Genomic DNA, 19,034 nt, shown 5'->3' with positions numbered 1-19,034 from the left:
CTAAATCCGACACCACCAAGGATTTGTGACAGAGCAACCCTAAAAATTGGGACACAAACCTTTATGGGCCTCTTGAGGGCCTCCTGGATATCCAGCCTCTTGCGCATGATGGTCTGGTCCAGCTTCCTCTCAAAGGCCAGAAGATCCATGTAAGCCTGAGATTCAGGGACCAGTTCCCTGATCTGCTAGGACAAAACAGTGAGCAGAGTGTTACAAGAAAACACACTTGAAGACACATTGTGTCTCTTACGACTACTACTCCTATTAGGGCTGGGCGATTTGGCAAATAATTATTTTTTCCGTATCATCCACTCTCGATTAATATCACAATTTTTTTAAATATTGTTTTTAATGCAAGTTTTAAAGCATCTGTACTGAAAACAATGAAACTAGAGTATCCTTCAAGATTTTATGAACATACTGAGTTAAAGCAAATTAAATTAAAGCGCCGCAATTGAACAATTTACCAAAAATTGATGTGCAACCAATAAGCAAAGAAGTCAAACAATGCACTAATATGATCCAGTTTAAGAAATTATTCGAGTTACAAAGTGTTTACAAAGTACAACTGATAAACATTTGGAATATTATTGAAATAGGGATATTGTTGTTATTGTCATTATATGAATCACAACTTAAATATTTAATCACAAGAACTTTAATGTTTCTTTTTACTGGATTATAATTGTGTTAAAAATTAAGAACCCGAAGTAAACAAATGTGTTATGGAAAAGGGGTCAAATTAAATTACTTCTGCTTCTTCCTTCACTTTTTGAGAGATGATGTAATGAGAAAGTGGAAAAATGTGTTGTTCCATAAAGTAATTGTACACATGTTTGAAATAAGTTTAAACTACAACCATAACCGTTTTGAGTTTTAAGCAAGGATGCCTCAGTAACTACTCTAACACTGGTGGTCAAACTTATGTATTAGACGCTGTCAAGCTATCATTCTCTTACCAATTAAAACATCTTACCAAAAAATATTTTTAGAGTGATATTGGTGATTGTGTCCACAACAAGCTAGAAATTAGCATAAGCAGTCATAGCATGGTGTTTATCACACAGCTTTTGGATGACAAGTAGTCATTATATTGCAAAAAAACATGTCATTTGGGAACTGGTCGGCTCTGTATTTTGGAGTTAGTTTAATAGTTTGAGGTGGCGGCGTGTCCCGGAGGCAGGCACAGAGATGGCTCGAGCAGGTTTTAGGGCTGGCTTGATTTTGTCTACGATTTCGTTGATGCGTAAATCACAGGGCCCTTGATAACTCCCAAAGTTAGTATGTATTTTGCTGCTTTCAGTTGCGCATTTAGCTCCAAGTTCGGTCATTTTGTTCACATTTATGATTCTAAGTGTATCAGATTGTCTGTTGTCACGGACATTTCCGCCATGTTCGATGGAGCTAAACATGCTCACATCTGATCTCTGTGATCGACTTGAAATGTATAATATAGACTAAGCCCCAACTCTTACTACAACTCACCCTCTGAGGTAGTATTTTATCAGCCATCTTCTTCTTCTTTGTGCTGCACAAAACAATAAAAGTAGATCAATATGACGAACAGGCAGCTGTCGTGTATTTGTCTGTTAACCAAATATCATTGATGCTCATTCATGTAGTAGATATTCAACCCATGTTTTAGTAGGACTTGCAAGTCTGGAATGGAGGGTTATTAAATGAAAAAAATAGAAGTTGTACAAAACAAATGGGACAAAAACATGACTGCCTCTTAACTCATCGATGTATGTGAAACAGACTTACTGCTGGTTGCGGCTCTGCTGTTGCACCTGCTGGATCTGCTGAGGGGCGGGCCTCTTGCGAGATGGATCCATCACACCGGGCATGCCCGGGCGGGACACGGGGCTTCCGCCGTACCCCGGTGGGCCCATGGCCGGCCCCTGCGGGTTCATGCGACTGGATGGAGGCATGCCTGGTCTCTGTAATTGTAAAACACTGTATATAATTACCAGAGTAGGGCTGGGCAAATAATTGAAAAATAATCAAAATCAAATGTAGAGCTTTCAACCAACGTAAAACTGCAGTGTCGGTTATTTCAACGGTTCCCTCCTTGTTATTGCATTTCTACTAATACACGTGTCAAACTCGAGGCGTGGGGGCCCGTCATGTAGTTTTATGTGGTCCGCAAAAGCCTGGAAGTAATGTGCATGAATAAAGTACCTCATTCTTTCTACTAAACTTATTCTTACTTTCAATTTCAACAGAAACAATTGCACAGGCTGATCATCCAATACTATGAATTTCATTTGTTTACCGCAAATGCCGACTCCACATTGAGATTCTTGTGAACACTTTTCTTTCCACTGGATTGAATATGTCAGGGTTTGTTGTTTTTGTTCCGCCTCGTTAGCTTTAGACTTTAGCCACGTTGTGTGCGTCTGCATGGCGGGCTTTCAAGTGCTTCATTAAATTGCTTTTCAAACGTCCGACATGTGTCCCACCCCTCGAAACAGAGATGTTGCAAGGTTTGCATATTGCCGTGCAACTTGATGGCTGCTCGAGTTTGTTATATTGCCACACCACCGACATGATGTTGGCTTTGGTAGTGCAGTCCTCCATTGGTGCTTTAGTCTGCCATTTTCAGGGAAACCAGGCAAAGAAGAAGTCATTTCCGTGTAGCAACATTAGCATGCTAACAAACTTACTGGCTTGTGTGCGCTCTATTTAGGTCGTACACCTGTTTTTTCTTACAAAATACATATTATCCTCCAAAAAGTGCTGTATTGGCATCGGAACATCCCTGTATTTAATTTTAAGTACCAGCATAATGGAAAAACAACTTGACTTTATATGCTTAACTGTGTTTCATTGTGTCCATTAAAACATATCCAATTGTATTCACAATCAGCAAAGTATGTGAAAATACTGTCTAAACATCACAAAATGCCACAATTTTGAACCCCATTTTGAATATTCCGTTCTGAATATCTTTGGCAATCTCCGTAGATTTGAGGTCAGATGACGTCACGTTGGGAATGCATGTGCACTCTGGCCATATCATTAGTCATACTGGAAATATCCAAAAACTGGAAAGAGATGTGCTGTCGATCATTCACGAAAACACATCTACATATGCTTTGCTTCTTTATACATTCGAAATGGTAAATAAATAACTAACAATTGAGTCAACAGATCGAGGGTCCTCGACTGCGCCCATAAAACCCTCTACAAAACATCCAGAAACCGCCAACAATATTCCATTTACATGTCATGACCTGAATATTAACCCATCAATCCATCCATTTCTACCGCTTGTCTGTGTGGCTGGAGCCTATCCCCATATTGTTATTATAAGCGCTAACACAGACGGCCTGTTTTAGAGTCGCAAGCTTACGCTGCTATTGTTGACACACTGAATCAGCGTCTGCTTCTGCTACGTCTCAAACTTGGTAAAAGTTCATTCTAGATTATAATTCATGCATTTCTCACCTGGCAGCAGACAAATGTAGCCCTCGACCGAGAGGCTTGTCGACTTTCCGAGATGGTGAAAAATACGCCAGTTGTGGTAACTGTTTTTAAACCCTTAGTGAGAATTCTAAATTAATCTTCATCTAAACGAGACTATTGTGAGCTTCCCGTCGGTCAGCATCCCAGGGAAAGAGGAAATTGTACAGTAAGTATTTGTTTTATTATGGTTTATTATGTTTAGTTTGTAAGTTTAGCACATAGCAATGCTGCTGATGCTATAGTGTTTCAATAAAGCTGCATCCGTTTAGCACTCGGCTTCTAAAACTTAAGGTCCTGGACAACGTTCCCTCTAAGGTGCGCACCTGCGCAATTGCGCACTGCTCAAGCGTCCTCTGCGCACAGCAAATATATGCCGCGCACCAAATCAAATCCCATCTGAATTCTAAACAAGATAAACACATTTATTCTGTGTAACTTTCCAATGCAACTCTGAGTGACAGTGACAACAAGCGGCCGTAACGGTGTTCGTCAACACCGTTCAATTATTGTAACGTCTATCGAGATGCTTCGAGGACAGGACAGGAATTATATTGATCACTTTATTAAGCAAAACTGTTTATATTCGGCCATAACCACACCAAAAACATGAGTAAAAAACTTCTATCTCGAAAAACTAGTCATTTTCTGCCGTACAAACCAGGCCAAAACCAACTTGTCATCTGTCACCAACACGCATACCACTAAGCCACTGGTGCGTTTATGGCCACACAAAAAGTCGGACAAGTCAAACACCACACAAAGTTACACTATGACTCCTCAGTCATACGTGTGCTTATTCTACTGTCATTTATTATTAATGTTAATTTATTGATATTAATCATGGAATGCTGTTACTAGAGAAAGTTACAGGAATGCACACTTCATCCTATGCTTACATTTCATTGTGCAACATGAGGATGTTTAAGGGGAACTAAATGTGATATCTGAAAGGGGTACAGATGATTTCCAAAGCAGGACCCCCACCCAGACATATTGTACAATACTAATCCATAGCTTATGAAAAACAAGATTTCTTTTATTTTCATTACAAGTGGGCCTAATCACTAATATTACAAAATAATCTCATGAAAATGACTCCTCTCATTTGAGTGTTATTATAAAAGATTGGTTTGAGACAGGTGTGCTGCTGGTATTGCCACATGTGATGTGGCTCACATGTGCTCCACTGAATGCTCAGGGAGTTTTTGTGTTTGCTCAGACACATGAACAATTAGAGGGAACATTGGTCCTGGATCATAATTTTTCCCAAAGTCATCGTTGTTGGCTCTCACAAAGTCTGGATAATTAGCAATGTTGTTGATGAGGAAGGGATCTGTGGTTACTTCTGTTATATCACGGATCATGTGACTGGATTGTTGATTATCTTTCAAAACGGTTCAGGAATTTCCGTGAGATTGATACTATTTTGATCATATCTATTTACTCGCAAACTTTTGATGTCATAAATAAGACATATTTGATAGTCGCTTCAAGATAAAGGTAACTGGTTTTTCCTTCTACTGGTACTTTAATTGATTCCTTGGTGTACCACTTGATGGAGCCCGCATATCACTACAGTTTGAGGATCACTGGGCTAGAAGAATAGCGGAATTCCGCTAAACAGCGGACATCTGAGATCCCTGTGTCTTAGTCTGTTCGGCAGTCCTTCAACACACAGTAAAAAAACGCTGTCTCGTAACTAGGGTTGGGTATCGTTTGAATTCGAACGATTCTGATTCCGATTCTTTGTTTCGATTCCGATTCCTGACAATTCTCGATTCCGATTCTTTTAAGAGGCAGGGTCAAAAAAAAGTTCAGGATATTTTAAATGAGCTAGCTAACCTACAGTCTTTCTGAATGAAATAGTCTGACATTCTCCATCAATTTTAATTCTATTAACTTTTTATGAACTTTACTATAAATTCCTCACAGGGCTGTTTTCAACTAGAATATAAACATCAAATCTATGAACTTGAATATAAATATTATAAATTATGAATACATTTTCCCAGGGGTACACTTTCCTCAAGAGAGCTTTATTTTTGAAAACCTCATGAAAACACATTTACACACACAAGTGTATGATGCTGCAGGAAACCTCATGAAAACACATTTCCACACACAAGTGTATGATGCTGCAGGAAACCTCATGAAAACACATTTCCACACACAAGTGTATGATGCTGCAGGTACTTAAAAATGTTACCGTGCTCCCACTGATGGGCTAACCTGGTGCAGAAAAGCAAATAAACAATAAGAAACAACTTGCAAAACCCAGTCCAGATTAGCAGCAGGTACAGTATAAAATCAGAGACAGTTCTTGTTTAGGAAAATGACCATATCCGCCTTCTCAGGCAGGATGCGTGAGCGTTCTGGACAGATAGTGTCTCCTGCTGTGGAAAATACACGTTCGCTGGGTGTGGAAGAAGCTTGAACGCATAAATAGGAGAAAGCGAGATATGACAGCAAAGGATAAGTCTTTTGTTGGTTCCACCGGACCACCACCATGCAGCAGGGTCGTCAGACATAAGTATCGGTGGAACGTCCTGGTACATCTGCAGCTCTCTCTCCACTCGTTTCTTGATGGACATGGAGCTCTGTTATTTCGCGGTTATTTAAATTTTTTTGGTAAAGTAAAGCCACACTTTCGACCGCCGACGCCCGCTATCCATGCTTGAGCTTGACTGACTCGCTCGGCTATGCTAACACTTCCGGCGGTGGGCGCTTCTTCGTTGGTGTTCAGCGGCTTCTTCTTCCGGTTCGGCGGACATATTTTTTTCCGGTCGGCGGACTAAATTGGCGTGACAGCATCGAAAATAGGAATCGAAATTTAAACTTTTGAACGATTCCGGGAGAATCAGAAAGTTAGTCCCGGTTCCAATCGATACTCGATACCCAACCCTACTCGTAACCCTCGATCACTCTGCGCTAAGAGAGCACAGCTTGTAGGTTCAATGTGCACAATTGAATATTTTAGTTCCTCCGACAGTAATGTGTTTATATAACTTTATATTGCGGTATGTTGTTTCTTAATGGGGAAAGATGTTAATGACTCTTGTTTTCATGTGAGCATTTGAGCTAGCGAGCTGGCACCATTCAATCTGTGAGTTTATCAAGATCATGGGTGTCAAACGTGCGGCCCTTGGACCGTATAAAACCCGCGAACAGGTTTAATCCGGCCAACGCCCACAAGATGAGTTTGCTAAGTATAAAAATGATCTGCAATTTTTTAATGAAAGAAACTGCCAGACTAAATGTGTCCACTGGATGTCGCAATAGCAATTCAAGTGTAATCCACTTCACACCTGACAGTTTAAAGATGACGTGTCAGCTGACTTTAGGTGCCCTCTGGATTGGCTGCTGCTACTCCAATTGGCGCAGGTGCAAGCAATCAGCTGCTCCTGTTGTGGCTGCTGGCAGACTAATGCTGTAGTGACACACAGTACCTTCTTTCATTGTAAATTATCCACTCAAAGGATAAAATAACGAAACAGTAAGATGCAAAAACGTAAGTCAACATGACCATCATCTTTGAAGTGGTTGGAGTTCCGTGCAGTGCTCGCAATTGGTTGATGGCGCGATGTGCACACTGAACTCTATTATAAAAACGTGTTTCTACATTTGTTGTTCTGTTTTATTCTATGCTTCAATCGAGCATGTTCAACATTGGTTAAGTTTGTCGTTATCTTACCTTTAATTCGGTTATTATTGGTGTCATTTTGATTATATTATAATTGTAATATTTCAATGATAGATGAATGTGTTGTGGCAGTTGTGGATGTCACCAATGTGGCGGTTTGAGGAAACACTTTCCAAACACATCTTTAATGGTGAACTGCCAGCACGAGAATGCTAAATAGAAAGTGCTTAAAGTTTAGACTTAGATTTCTTTTTATTGTCATTCTAATTTGAACTTTACAGTAAAGATAAGAACGAAATTTTGTTGCATTAGCTCGTTGTAGTGCAGGATAAAAGAGCAATAATGTGCAGATATAAATAAAGAGATTACTGTACAGATAAATATATTGCACTTTTTCATATGCATCCACGTTTATGGATGTATGTTATATTGTCTTTATGTTCCAGCGAGTTAATCCGTTTTTGGGGGGGAATTGAGGGAATTATTTTGATGCCTTCAAGAGTCTGTAGCTTTGTAAAAACACTGAGAAAAGTCTAAGTTAATCATGTTCTCCATGGTGTTTTGAAACGGCACCATTTTTTTCCTCAGAATTTTCAACTAACTTTAAGTGTTTAACCAAGAGGATTATTTGTAATGTGTACATTTTCAGAATGTGCCCGTTATATTTTTGGCCAAAGTAAGATAAAGAAAACACTTTTGAAGTTGTCTTTATTTTTAAATGATTATGCCATGATGAAATAGAAATAGCTTTTCCTCCATGCAGCAACTGAGCTAAAATGAGTTTGACACCCCTGATCAAGATGCAGTTACCAAGCATGTTTTTTCAATTATTTTAATTTTAAACAGTAATACTAATTATAATTACTTGTATACTATTTATTTTTCATTACTGGTTTCCTTTATTGCCTATTACTGGCTTTCTTAATACTTGCCAGGACCAAATTTCGTACCATATATGTGCAAATGTATACAAGTATGACAAATAAAGCTCCTAGAATCCTTAATTGTCAGAATATTTACCGCAGTTGTCATTATTAGCGTTTATCGTTTGATCCCTAATGGCAATAGGGAGAAGTAATGCAAAAATACCACAAAAGCCAAAGACAAAGCAAAGGTAATATTTTATGACGCCCAATTTCTTTTCAAGTACATCAACAATCTCTCAAGTCTTGTGTAAGATTTGTTGCAACTTTTAAGGCATATTTTCCCCCGCACACTGCACAACTTGTGTGGAGTGTTATGTCCCAAAGGTGTGTGAGTTGCCGATACTGTACAAAAGAAAAAGGAAGCAACACAACGGCAAACAGGGTCCGAGCGGAGAACAACTCACCAAGCCGTGCGCTAAGATATCAAAGAGCTGACTTCGTGTATCTGACAGCATGAACGCAGCAGTTTAAAGGCAGCAGACAACTCGACAAGTCACTGATGGCGGCTGTCTTCCGGCAGGAATTCCAACAAACGAAGAGGGAAGGACAGCAGCAAGGGCATCTGATGACGACTTGTCAACAATATCGGTCTTATCGACGTGCTCTGTACGCCATTCCCCTCCCACATACCCAAATAGGGACTGCCCACACTACATGGCCTTGATTTACCTGAAAACAGGAAAGTTCTGCGCAATTCAGAGTGTAACGCGTCCCCGAATGTGCTGCACGAGGCTTCTTATATGAATGAAAGCAGTCAAGGACGCTCGGAAAGAACGAGGGAGGCTTCTTTTCAGAAAAGTTGCTCGTAACTAAGCAACAGGCACTCTTGACAACTGCGGACCACTGATAAAAAAAAATCTATTAAATACTTTTAAATACAAGGGTATCCTTGTGAGGAAAAAACATTGAAACACATTTTGAAAGACTAAACCTATAAAGAAAGGGTCATGTGCCAACCTGCATTGAAAAAAAAATGGTTGTACAAAAAGATTTTTTAGATTTGTTCAATGTTGTGCATGTGAATGAAAATGTTTAGAATTTTTAGCATAAAACCCAGAATATGCTCCTGTGCAGTCACTACGCTGTCCCTTCTAATTAGAGATCAATCTGCGCCGATAATTGGTATTTTGACATAAATCAGTTTCGACCTTACATAAGCAGACACAATATACTGTATACACCACAGGGTCAGACTCAGGGCCCGGGGGCCAGATCTGGCCCGCCACATCGTTTTATGTTGCCTGAGAAAGCCTGGAAATAATATCTGTAAATAAAGCACTACTACTTTCTTACTAAACATATTTGTTCTTTCAATTTTGACAGAAAATGTGCATGTACTGCGTACAATTGCATGTCTTTTGAGCTTAAAAACTATCTGGCTTTGCAAAAAAAATGTGTTAACACAGGACTGTCCAAAGTGCGGCTAGCAGTTCCAGTTTTGTTGCTATATTGTTGGATAAACAATTACAGTAAAATCTAAATTTTCTGATGCAAAGCGAAAAAAGCATTTGATACTAATAAGACAGGGATGTCCAAACTTCTTCAAACAAACAAAGTATTTGGGGGCAGTTTAGATTGTTTTCCCATTTAAAAAAAAGTGTGTTATAAGTGACAGTGTACTATTAGATATTAGTACCGGTATCAACATTTCAGCTTTTTCTTATTACATTCCATCTTTTTTTCATTACTATTTTTTTTACCCGTCTAATAACAGTACATTGTCATCTATATCACAAAACTGACAAGTTTTGTATTTAGATATATGGAACGTCTGTTTTTAAAATTCTTCTTACAAACGAAAAATACATCAAAACCGCATACTTTGACTTTTTAGTACGCGGCCCTTGTTGGAAAAAGTTTTGACACCCCTGTATTATTAACATACATTCTAAACATTTCTTAGAACAAAAATATTGTCCCCCGACTTATGATTTCACAAGCAAGTACGTTATACATCAATTTGTACATAAAAAAAATAATATATCAAATGAATTGAGAATTGTGTAATATCATGAGGGGATTATACATTAAAATTAATATACTTGAGTTTGTGTTTATTTCAAACATGCATGCATACAAATTGATACATCACACTTTCCAGTTTCTCTATTCAACATGTTCGAAAAGGAGTAGGAAGAAGCAGAGCTTATTTAATCCTTTTCCTTTACATAGCAGTTGCTAAAACTTCCGTTCACTTCCTGTTCTCAATTTATTCACAATATACTCCATAAGTAATAACAATAAAAATAAATAAATAATAATTGGTGAAGTAAGTTATATATTTCATATGATGAGATGAGTAAGATTATCTTGAAAATGAATGAAATAAATTCAGAATGTTTATCATGGTTCTTTTTAGTACTTTATAAACACTTTAAGTTTGAAGAGTTTCTTGAAGTGGATTATATTAGTACATTGTTTGAGTTCTTTGCTTAATCCATTCCATAATTTAATTCCACATACTTACACACTGAAGGTCTCAAGTGTTGTACGCGCGTACAAATGTTTTAAATTACATTTTTGTCTAAGATTATAGTTCTCCTCTTTTGTTGAGAAGAATTGTTGTATATTCTTGGGTAGCAGATTATAGTTTGCTTTGTGTATAATTTTAGCTGTTTGCAAATTCACTATGTGGTGGAATTTCAGTATTTTTGATTCAATGAATAAAGGGTTTGCATGTTCTCTATGTCCGACATTATGTATTATTCTAACTGATCTTTTTTGTATCACCGTTAATGAATGAAGTGTACTTTTGTAGTTATTTCCCCATATTTCTACACAATAACTCAGATATGGTAACACTAGCGAGCAGTAGAGAATATGGAGTGATTTTTGGTCTAGAACATGTTCTGCTTTATTCATTATTGACGTGTTTCGTGCTTTATTTTTACTGTAAGAAGCGGAACTCGGAAAGCAGAAAACGAGGGAAACCAGTGGGAACTAAAAGTTAAGAATACAGTAAATAGCTTATGAAATAAATTTACCAAACATTCTCTCCTCAAAAAGGGAATATTTTTTCAAAGTTAAATTCTTGCATTGGCCTGTAACATATCTAACAGATGTAGAGTCACTTAAAAATGTATTTTTTTTTACCAAAAAAAAAAAGCTCTACATTTCCACATGTCTGAATATCCATCCATCCATCCATTTTCTACCGCTTATCCCTTTCAGGGTTGCTGGAGCCTATCTCAGCTACAATCGGGCAGAAGGCGGGGGTACACCCTGGACAAGTCGCCACCTCATCACAGGGCCAACACAGACAGACAACATTCACACACTAGGGCCAATTTAGGGTTGCCAATCAACCAATGCCCAGGTGCATGTCTTTGGAGGTGGGAGGAAGCCGGAGTACCCGGAGGAAACCCACCCAGTCACGGGGAGAACATGCAAACTTCACACAGAAAGATCCCGAGCGCAGGATCGAACCCGGGAACTTCATATTGTGAGGCAGACGCACTAACCCCTCTACCACCGTGCTGCCCTGTCTGAATATCAATACTGAAATAAACTACAAGAAGAAACAGTGCAATTAACATTGCAATACATTTTAAAGGTGCAATATACAGTACACATCACATCTTTCACCGTTTTTCTTAATTTATTTTTTTCCTAACATGGTCCTATGCTTAGTTTCTCTTGTTATATTCTTATTTTTACTATTATATTTGTGTTCTTATTGTTACTTGTTATTCTTATTGTTATAGTTTCTATTTTATTTCCATTTATACTTCCATTTAGAGATGTCCGATAATGGCTTTTTTGCCGATATCCGATATTCTCCAACTCTTAATTACCGATTCCGATATCAACCGATACCGATATGTACAGTCGTGGAATTAACACATTATTATGCCTAATTTTGTTGTGATGCCCCGCTGGATGCATTAAACAATGTAACAAGGTTTTCCAAAATAAATCAACTCAAGCTATGGAAAAAAATGCCAACATGGCACTGCCATATTTATTATTGAAGTCATTGCATTATTTTTTTTAACATGCCTCAAAACAGCAGCTTGGAATTTGGGACATGCTCTCCCTGAGAGAGCATGAGGAGGTTGAGGTGGGGCTTAGGGGGGTAGCGGGGGGTGTATATTGTAGCGTCCCGGAAGAGTTAGTGCTGCAAGGGGTTCTGGGTATTTGTTCTGTTGTGTTTATGTTGTGTTACGGTGCGGATGTTCTCCCGAAATGTGTTTGTCATTTTTGTTTGGTGTGGGTTCACAGTGTGGCGCATATTTGTAACAGTGTTAACGTTGTTTATACAGCCACCCTTAGTGTGACCTGTATGGCTGTTGACCAAGTATGCCTTGCATTCACTTGTGTGTGTGTGAAAAGCCGTAGATATTAAGTGACTGGGCCGGCACACAAAGGCAGTGCCTTTAAGGTTTATCGGCGCTCTGTACTTCTCCCTACGTCCGTGTACACAATAGCGTTTTAAAAAGTCATACATTTTACTTTTTGAAACCGATTCTGATCATTTTGAAACCGATACCGATAATTTCCGATATTACATTTTAAAGCATTTATCCGATAATATCGGACATCCCTACTTCCATTATTTACTTTTTTAATCAATTCTGTTCACTGCTGCTGGAATTTTAATTTTCCTGAGGGAACTTTCCTGAAGGAATCAATAAAGTACTAGTTATCTATCTATCTATTTCAGTGGTTCTTAACCTGGGTTCGATCGAACCCTAGGGGTTCGTTGAGTCGGGCTCAGGGGTTCGGCGGAGGTCAAGACACACCCGACTCATCGTGTAAATAACAACTTCTCCCTATCGGCGTATTATGGATACGGCAACAGCAGAAGTCACACTGCTTCGTTTTTAATTAAACAGTCGGATTCCCCTGGTCCGCACCAGTTCTAAGTCAGCTGCTAGGGTTAGGGTTAAGGTGACGGCGTAGCGAAGTTGGGAGAGTGGCCGTGCCAGCAATCTGAGGGTTACTGGTTCAATCCCCACCTTCTACCATCCTAGTCACGTCCGTTGTGTCCTTGAGCAAGACACTTCACCCTTGCTCCTGATGGGTCCTGGTTAGCGCCGTGAATGTGTGTGTGAATGGGTGAATGTGGAAATAGTGTCAAAGCGCTTTGAGTTCCTTAAAAAGGTAGAAAAGCGCTATACAAGTATAACTATTTACCATTTACACTGGTTTGCAGGTGTGTCATTTGTTGTGAGTTTATGCACTGTGTTGGTTTTGTTCTTTGAACAAGGTGATGTTCATGCACGGTTCATTTTGTACACCAGTAATAAAACATGGTAACACTTTAGTATGGGGAACATATTCACCATTAATTAGTTGCTTATTAACATGCAAATTAGTAACATATTGGCTTTTAACTAGTCATTATTAAGTACTTATTAATGCCTTATTCGGCATGGCCTTATTATAACCCTGCTCCTAACCCTAACCAAATAACTCTAAATTAAAGTCTTTATTACTTAAAATATGTTCCCCTAGTGTCCAAATAACTCTAAATTAAGTATTTGTTACTTAGAATATGTTCCCCATACTAAAGTGTTACCAAAAACATAAAACTTTGTCTTGAATTTGAAAAATGTTTTTATTTTTCACTAAAGAAGGGTTGGGTGAATGCGCATATGAAACTGGCGGGGTTCGGTACCTCCAACAAGGTTAAGAACCACTGTCTTAACTCATTCTCCTTCTATGCCACATCAATATGGAATGCACTCCCAACAGGTGTAAAAGAAAGTGCATCTCTATCCTCCTTCAAAACCGCACTAAAACAACACCTCCAGGCAACTTCAACCCGCTCCACATCCCACCTCCCCGGATTGTAAATAATCAAATGTATTTCTAACGTATATAAGTGTTCCTACCAAGTCAGACCTACAATGTTTCAATGCCCATTTCTCTGATGATGCAATTGTTGATGACTGAAGTGCTGATATCAACCAAACCCTCCACACACCCCCCGGATTGTAAAGAATTCAATGTATATACTCTGATGACTGTATTATGATGATAGTATATATTTGTACGGGACGGCGTGGCGATCTTGGTAGAGTGGCCGTGCCAGCAATCGGAGGGTTGCTGGTTACTGGGGTTCAATCCCCACCTTCTACCATCCTAGTCACGTCTGTTGTGTCCTTGGGCAAGACACTTCACCCTTGCTCCTGATGGCTGCTGGTTAGCGCCTTGCATGGCAGCTCCCGCCATCAGTGTGTGAATGTGTGTGTGAATGGGTGAATGTGGAAATACTGTCAAAGCGCTTAGAGTACCTTGAAGGTAGAAAAGCGCTATACAAGTATAACCCATTTATCATTTGTACCATGAATTGATTTACGTGGACCCCGACTTAAACAAGTTGAAAAACTTATTCGGGTGTTACCATTTAGAGGTCAATTGTACGGAATATGTACTGTACTGTGCAATCTACTAATAAAAATGTCAATCAATCAATCAAAAACACAACAATCAGCATAAACTGGATGTGAATATTTCAGGCGCCATTCATTCATTCGTATGCTTAACAATACAACATCAAATACTACCATTTATTCAGCAATGTGCTTTGTTTGATGCTTTTGCTTGTAAAAAAAAAACCCTAAACAATTATACAACTGTGACTTTACGTTCATTATTATTGCTACATAGCCTGTTTAGCATGCTAAGCTAAGTGGTTAGCATGCTAAGCTAAGTGAGAAGGGGGGGAGGGTGTTAGCGAATGAAACTAAACTTTGGTATTCGTTTAGAGTGAAGCATGAATGTTTAAAAAAATGTATAGAATAAAGATTTTAAGTGGGCTGACTGAGTGAGGTGGGGGACTTAAAGGCGGCTACTGGCTAGCAGGCGGTGACAAAGCGCCGCGAAGGGGCTTTGTTCTGGCGGCGTCAGCGAGCCAAGATGGGGGGCGACATACTCACCGGGTAGCCGGGCCCTGGCATCGGGGAGCGGTACAAGTGGTTCTGCGCGGCCGGTGAAGGTCCCATCCTTCCAGTGGGAGTCCCCGGGCCCATGCCAGGTCCCGCACCCGGCACCGGCGGCCCAGGGCCCATTACACCGCCCCCACCACCCGTGGGTGCCGATTGAAAGCCCCCTCTGGCCGCCATCTCTTCCCCCGTGCGAGAGTGTGGCCGCCGGTCCGGTGGAGGCACTGAGTTATCGCGAGAGCGAGCGAGAACGTGGTTGTCATGTGACAGCGCCCTCGCTGTATGTTTTCGGTACTGCATCAACATCTTTTTTTTTTTTTCCTTTTTTCATTTATTCATTTATTTGATACTGAGCCCCTAAGGGACATGGGGGGAAAACATTTTTGGGGATTTTTTTTAGACATGTATCTGGTGCGCATGAGAAACTTTTTGTAAAGTTCTAAAAAAAAAAAAAAAAAACTGTTTTTTATTTTATTTTTATTTTTTAGACATGTATCTCATGGGCACGAGAAACTGTCTCGTGTGCACAAGATAGTTTCTCGTGCGCACGAGATACATGTCTAAAAGAATAATAATAAATAAATTATAAAAAAAAAAATTCCCCCATGTCCCTTTAGGGCAGGGGTCCCCAAACTTTTTGACTCGGGGCCCGCATTGGGTTAAAAAAATTTGGCCGGGGCCAGGCTGTGTGTATGTATATATATATATATATATATATATATATATATATATATATATATATATATATATATATATATATATATATATATATATATATATATATATCCATCCATCCATCCATTTTCTACCGCTTATTCCCTTCGGGGTCGCGGGGGGCGCTGGAGCCTATCTCAGCTGCATTCGGGCGGAAGGCGGGGTACACCCTGGACAAGTCGCCACCTCATCGCAGGGCCAACACAGATAGACAGACAACATTCACACTCACATTCACACACTAGGGCTAATTTAGATCAATTAATCATCAATTAACATTGACGTTCATCAACATTTAACATTGTCACGTTATCGATGGGAAAATTCCTTTTTAGACAATATGATTTGCCTGAGCGGGTAGGAGACACCAAGAGTAACAAGCGGTAGAAAATGGATTAAAAAGGAAAGATTAAAAAATAAAATAAAACAAAATACAAATAAAAAAATTAACTTTTTTTTTACTTGGGACTTCCTGTGGGCCGGATTTTGGATGCTGGGCGGCCGGATCCGGCCTGCGGGCCGTAGTTTGGGGACCCCTGCTTTAGGGGCTCTGTAGTTTCAGGCAATGACATAAAAAAAAAGTACAAGGTAGACAACACGTAATAATATAAATTAATATAATGCAAAAGGTAATTTACAGTATGTAAGCATAATGGTACAGTTTTGCCTGAAAGGGAGTGGGAAGAATATAATTTATTTAATCCCACCCAGTTCTCAATTGAATGATTATTTACATTAAATTTCACTGTTACTTTGTTTAAAGATGATATAATACCAATGTTGTATCACAGTGGAATTACCACAGGTAGCAATAAATATTACACTGTAACAATAATTTGTATCAACAATGTCGGAAGAATGAACTACCAACAATGGTAATAGACAACATACCAACAATGGTAATAGACAACATACCAACAATGGTAATAGACAAAATACCAACAATGGTAATAGACAACATACCAATAATGGTAATAGACAACATAGCATCAATGGTAATAGACAACATAGCAACAATGGTAATAGACAACATAGCAATAATGGTAATAGACAACATAGCAACAATGGTAATAGACAACATAGCAATAATGGTAATAGACAACATAGCAATAATGGTAATAGACAACATAGCAATAATGGTAATAGACAACATAGCAATAATGGTAATAGACAACATAGCAACAATGGTAATAGACAACATAGCAACAATGGTAATAGACAACATAGCAACAATGGTAATAGACAACATAGCAATAATGGTAATAGACAACATAGCAACAATGGTAATAGACAACATAGCAATAATGGTAATAGACAACATAGCAACAATGGTAATAGACAACATAGCAATAATGGTAATAGACAACATAGCAACAATGGTAATAGACAACATAGCAACAATGGTAATAGACAACATAGCAATAATGGTAAGTAAACATTGAGTACATGTTAACACTATGAGACAGAGAGTACAACAGCAGGTCAAATTAAAGACCCTCATCTCTATATTTGAACCAGACCCCATGTGTGTATAATCTTCAATGCTACTTTTTGTGAAAACTACCCGTTTAAAAACAAAACACCACATGAAACGTGCATGATCAAATCCTAACGGTGCTTTAATATTGGGCAAGTGTGCTAGAATGTGCACAGCAGCATGTAGCTGTGAACATATGCTTTTGTTGCATAATGCATTTGCATAAAACGAAGGTGTGCATGTATTTCTAGTTTTATCACATGGTGCCCACCACAGTGAGCAGGCATGTTAGTCATAGTGTCCACATTCCCCATCATTGCCTCTTGACCCTTTTTTTTTATAGCAAGGCCTTTTCAATTATAGATATGTCACTCAAAATGAAAGTCATGTCACGTTAAGACCAGGAAAATAATACACGTGTGATGTGTGTATTTTGTAAATGCACTTACCTGGGGTATAAAATACCAGACCATGGCAAGGGTATTGTTGCCTCTTAACTGATTAATGTACAAAACCCAAAAGCAGTGAAGTTGGCACGTTGTGTAATTCGTAAATAAAAACAGAAAAGCAATGTTTTGAAAATCCGTTTCAACTTATATTCAATTGAATAGACTGCAAAGACAAGATAATTCATGTTCAAACTGAGAAACTTACTTCTTTTTTGCAAATAATCATTAACTTAGAATTTAATGGCAGCAACACATTGCAGAAAAGTTGTCAGAGGGGCATTTTTACCACTGTGTTACATGGCCTTTCCTTTTAACAACACTCAGTAAAGGTTTGGGAACTGAGGAGACACATTTTTGAAGTGGAATTCTTTCCCATTCTTGCTTGATGTACAGCTTAAGTTGTTCAACAGTCCGGGGGTCTCCCTTCTGCTATTTTAGGTGCCACACATTTTCAATGGGAGACAGGTCTGGACTACAGGCAGGCCAGTCTAGTACCCGCACTCTTTTACTATGAAGCCATGCTGTTGTAACACGTGGCTTGACATTGTCTTGCTGAAATAAGCAGGGGCGTCCATGGTAATGTTGCTTGGATGGCAACATATGTTGCTCCAAAAGCTGTATGTACCTTTCAGCATTAATGGTGCCTTCACAGATGTGTAAGTTAACCATGTCTTGGGCACTAATACACCCCCATACCATCACACATGCTGCCTTTTACACTTTGCGCCTAGAACAATCCGGATGGGTATTTTCCTCTTTGGTCCGGAGGACACGACGTCCACAGTTTCCAAAAACAATTTGAAAATGTGGACTTGTCAGACCACAGAACACTTTTCCACTTTGTATCAGTCCATCTTTGATGAACTTGGGCCCGGCGAAGCCAGCAGCGTTACAGGGTGTTGTTGATAAATGGCTTTGGCTTTGCATAGTAGAGTTTTAACTTGCACTTGCAGATGTAGCGACAAACTGTAGTTACTGACAGTGGGTTTCTGAAGTGTTCCTGAGTCCATGTTACACACTGATGTCCCTTTTTGATGCAGTACCGCCTGAGGGATTGAAAGTCCGTAATATCATGGCTTACATGCAGTGATTTTTCCAGATTCTCAGAATGAGAATCAGAAATACTTTATTAATCCTCTCGGGAAATTACCCTGGGACTCTGTCTCCCAGCTGGCCTGGAAACGCCTCGGGATCTCCCGGGAGGAGTTGGACAAAGTGGCTGGGTAGAGGGAAGTCAGGGCTTCTCTACTTAGGCTGCTGCCACAGTACGATGATCGACTTTGCGGCTATATCATAAAATTTGCGGTCTCATGCTTTGGACACTTGGGTGAAGAGAGGAGCAGAGCGTTCAACCGATCACCACCCGGTGGTGAGTGTGGTGGGGGAGGATAGACAGACCTGGCAGGACCAAACACATAGCGAGGGTCTGCGGGGCACGTCTGACAGAGTCTACCGTCAGAAAGAGTTTCA

The 19,034-nt window shown here is 39.4% G+C and overlaps 1 protein-coding gene across 4 annotated transcripts in view; it reads right to left on the bottom strand.

The window, feature by feature from the left end:
• The window catches only part of smarcd1 (SWI/SNF related, matrix associated, actin dependent regulator of chromatin, subfamily d, member 1), a 31,635-nt gene extending 16,486 nt beyond the window's left edge, over positions 1–15,149 (bottom strand). Inside the window, exons 1-4 of one of the 4 annotated variants that reach the window (XM_062037852.1) lie at positions 14,919–15,149; positions 1,765–1,940; positions 1,486–1,528; positions 60–185 (exon numbers count right to left, since the gene is read on the bottom strand). In XM_062037852.1, coding sequence (XP_061893836.1) covers positions 60–185; positions 1,486–1,528; positions 1,765–1,940; positions 14,919–15,104 — 531 coding nt within the window. In that variant the 5' untranslated portion in view covers positions 15,105–15,149. Of the gene's footprint in view, positions 1–59; positions 186–1,485; positions 1,529–1,764; positions 1,941–8,438; positions 8,552–14,918 lie in introns of those variants that run through there. The other 3 variants (XM_062037853.1, XM_062037854.1, XM_062037855.1) reach the window with 3 other exon arrangements.
• Positions 15,150–19,034: the final 3,885 nt, after the last annotated feature.

The sequence above is a fragment of the Entelurus aequoreus genome, linkage group LG26 (assembly GCF_033978785.1).
Source record: "Entelurus aequoreus isolate RoL-2023_Sb linkage group LG26, RoL_Eaeq_v1.1, whole genome shotgun sequence".
Classification (NCBI taxonomy): Eukaryota; Metazoa; Chordata; class Actinopteri; order Syngnathiformes; family Syngnathidae; genus Entelurus; species Entelurus aequoreus.
This window is presented reverse-complemented; position numbering and strand designations above follow the sequence as displayed.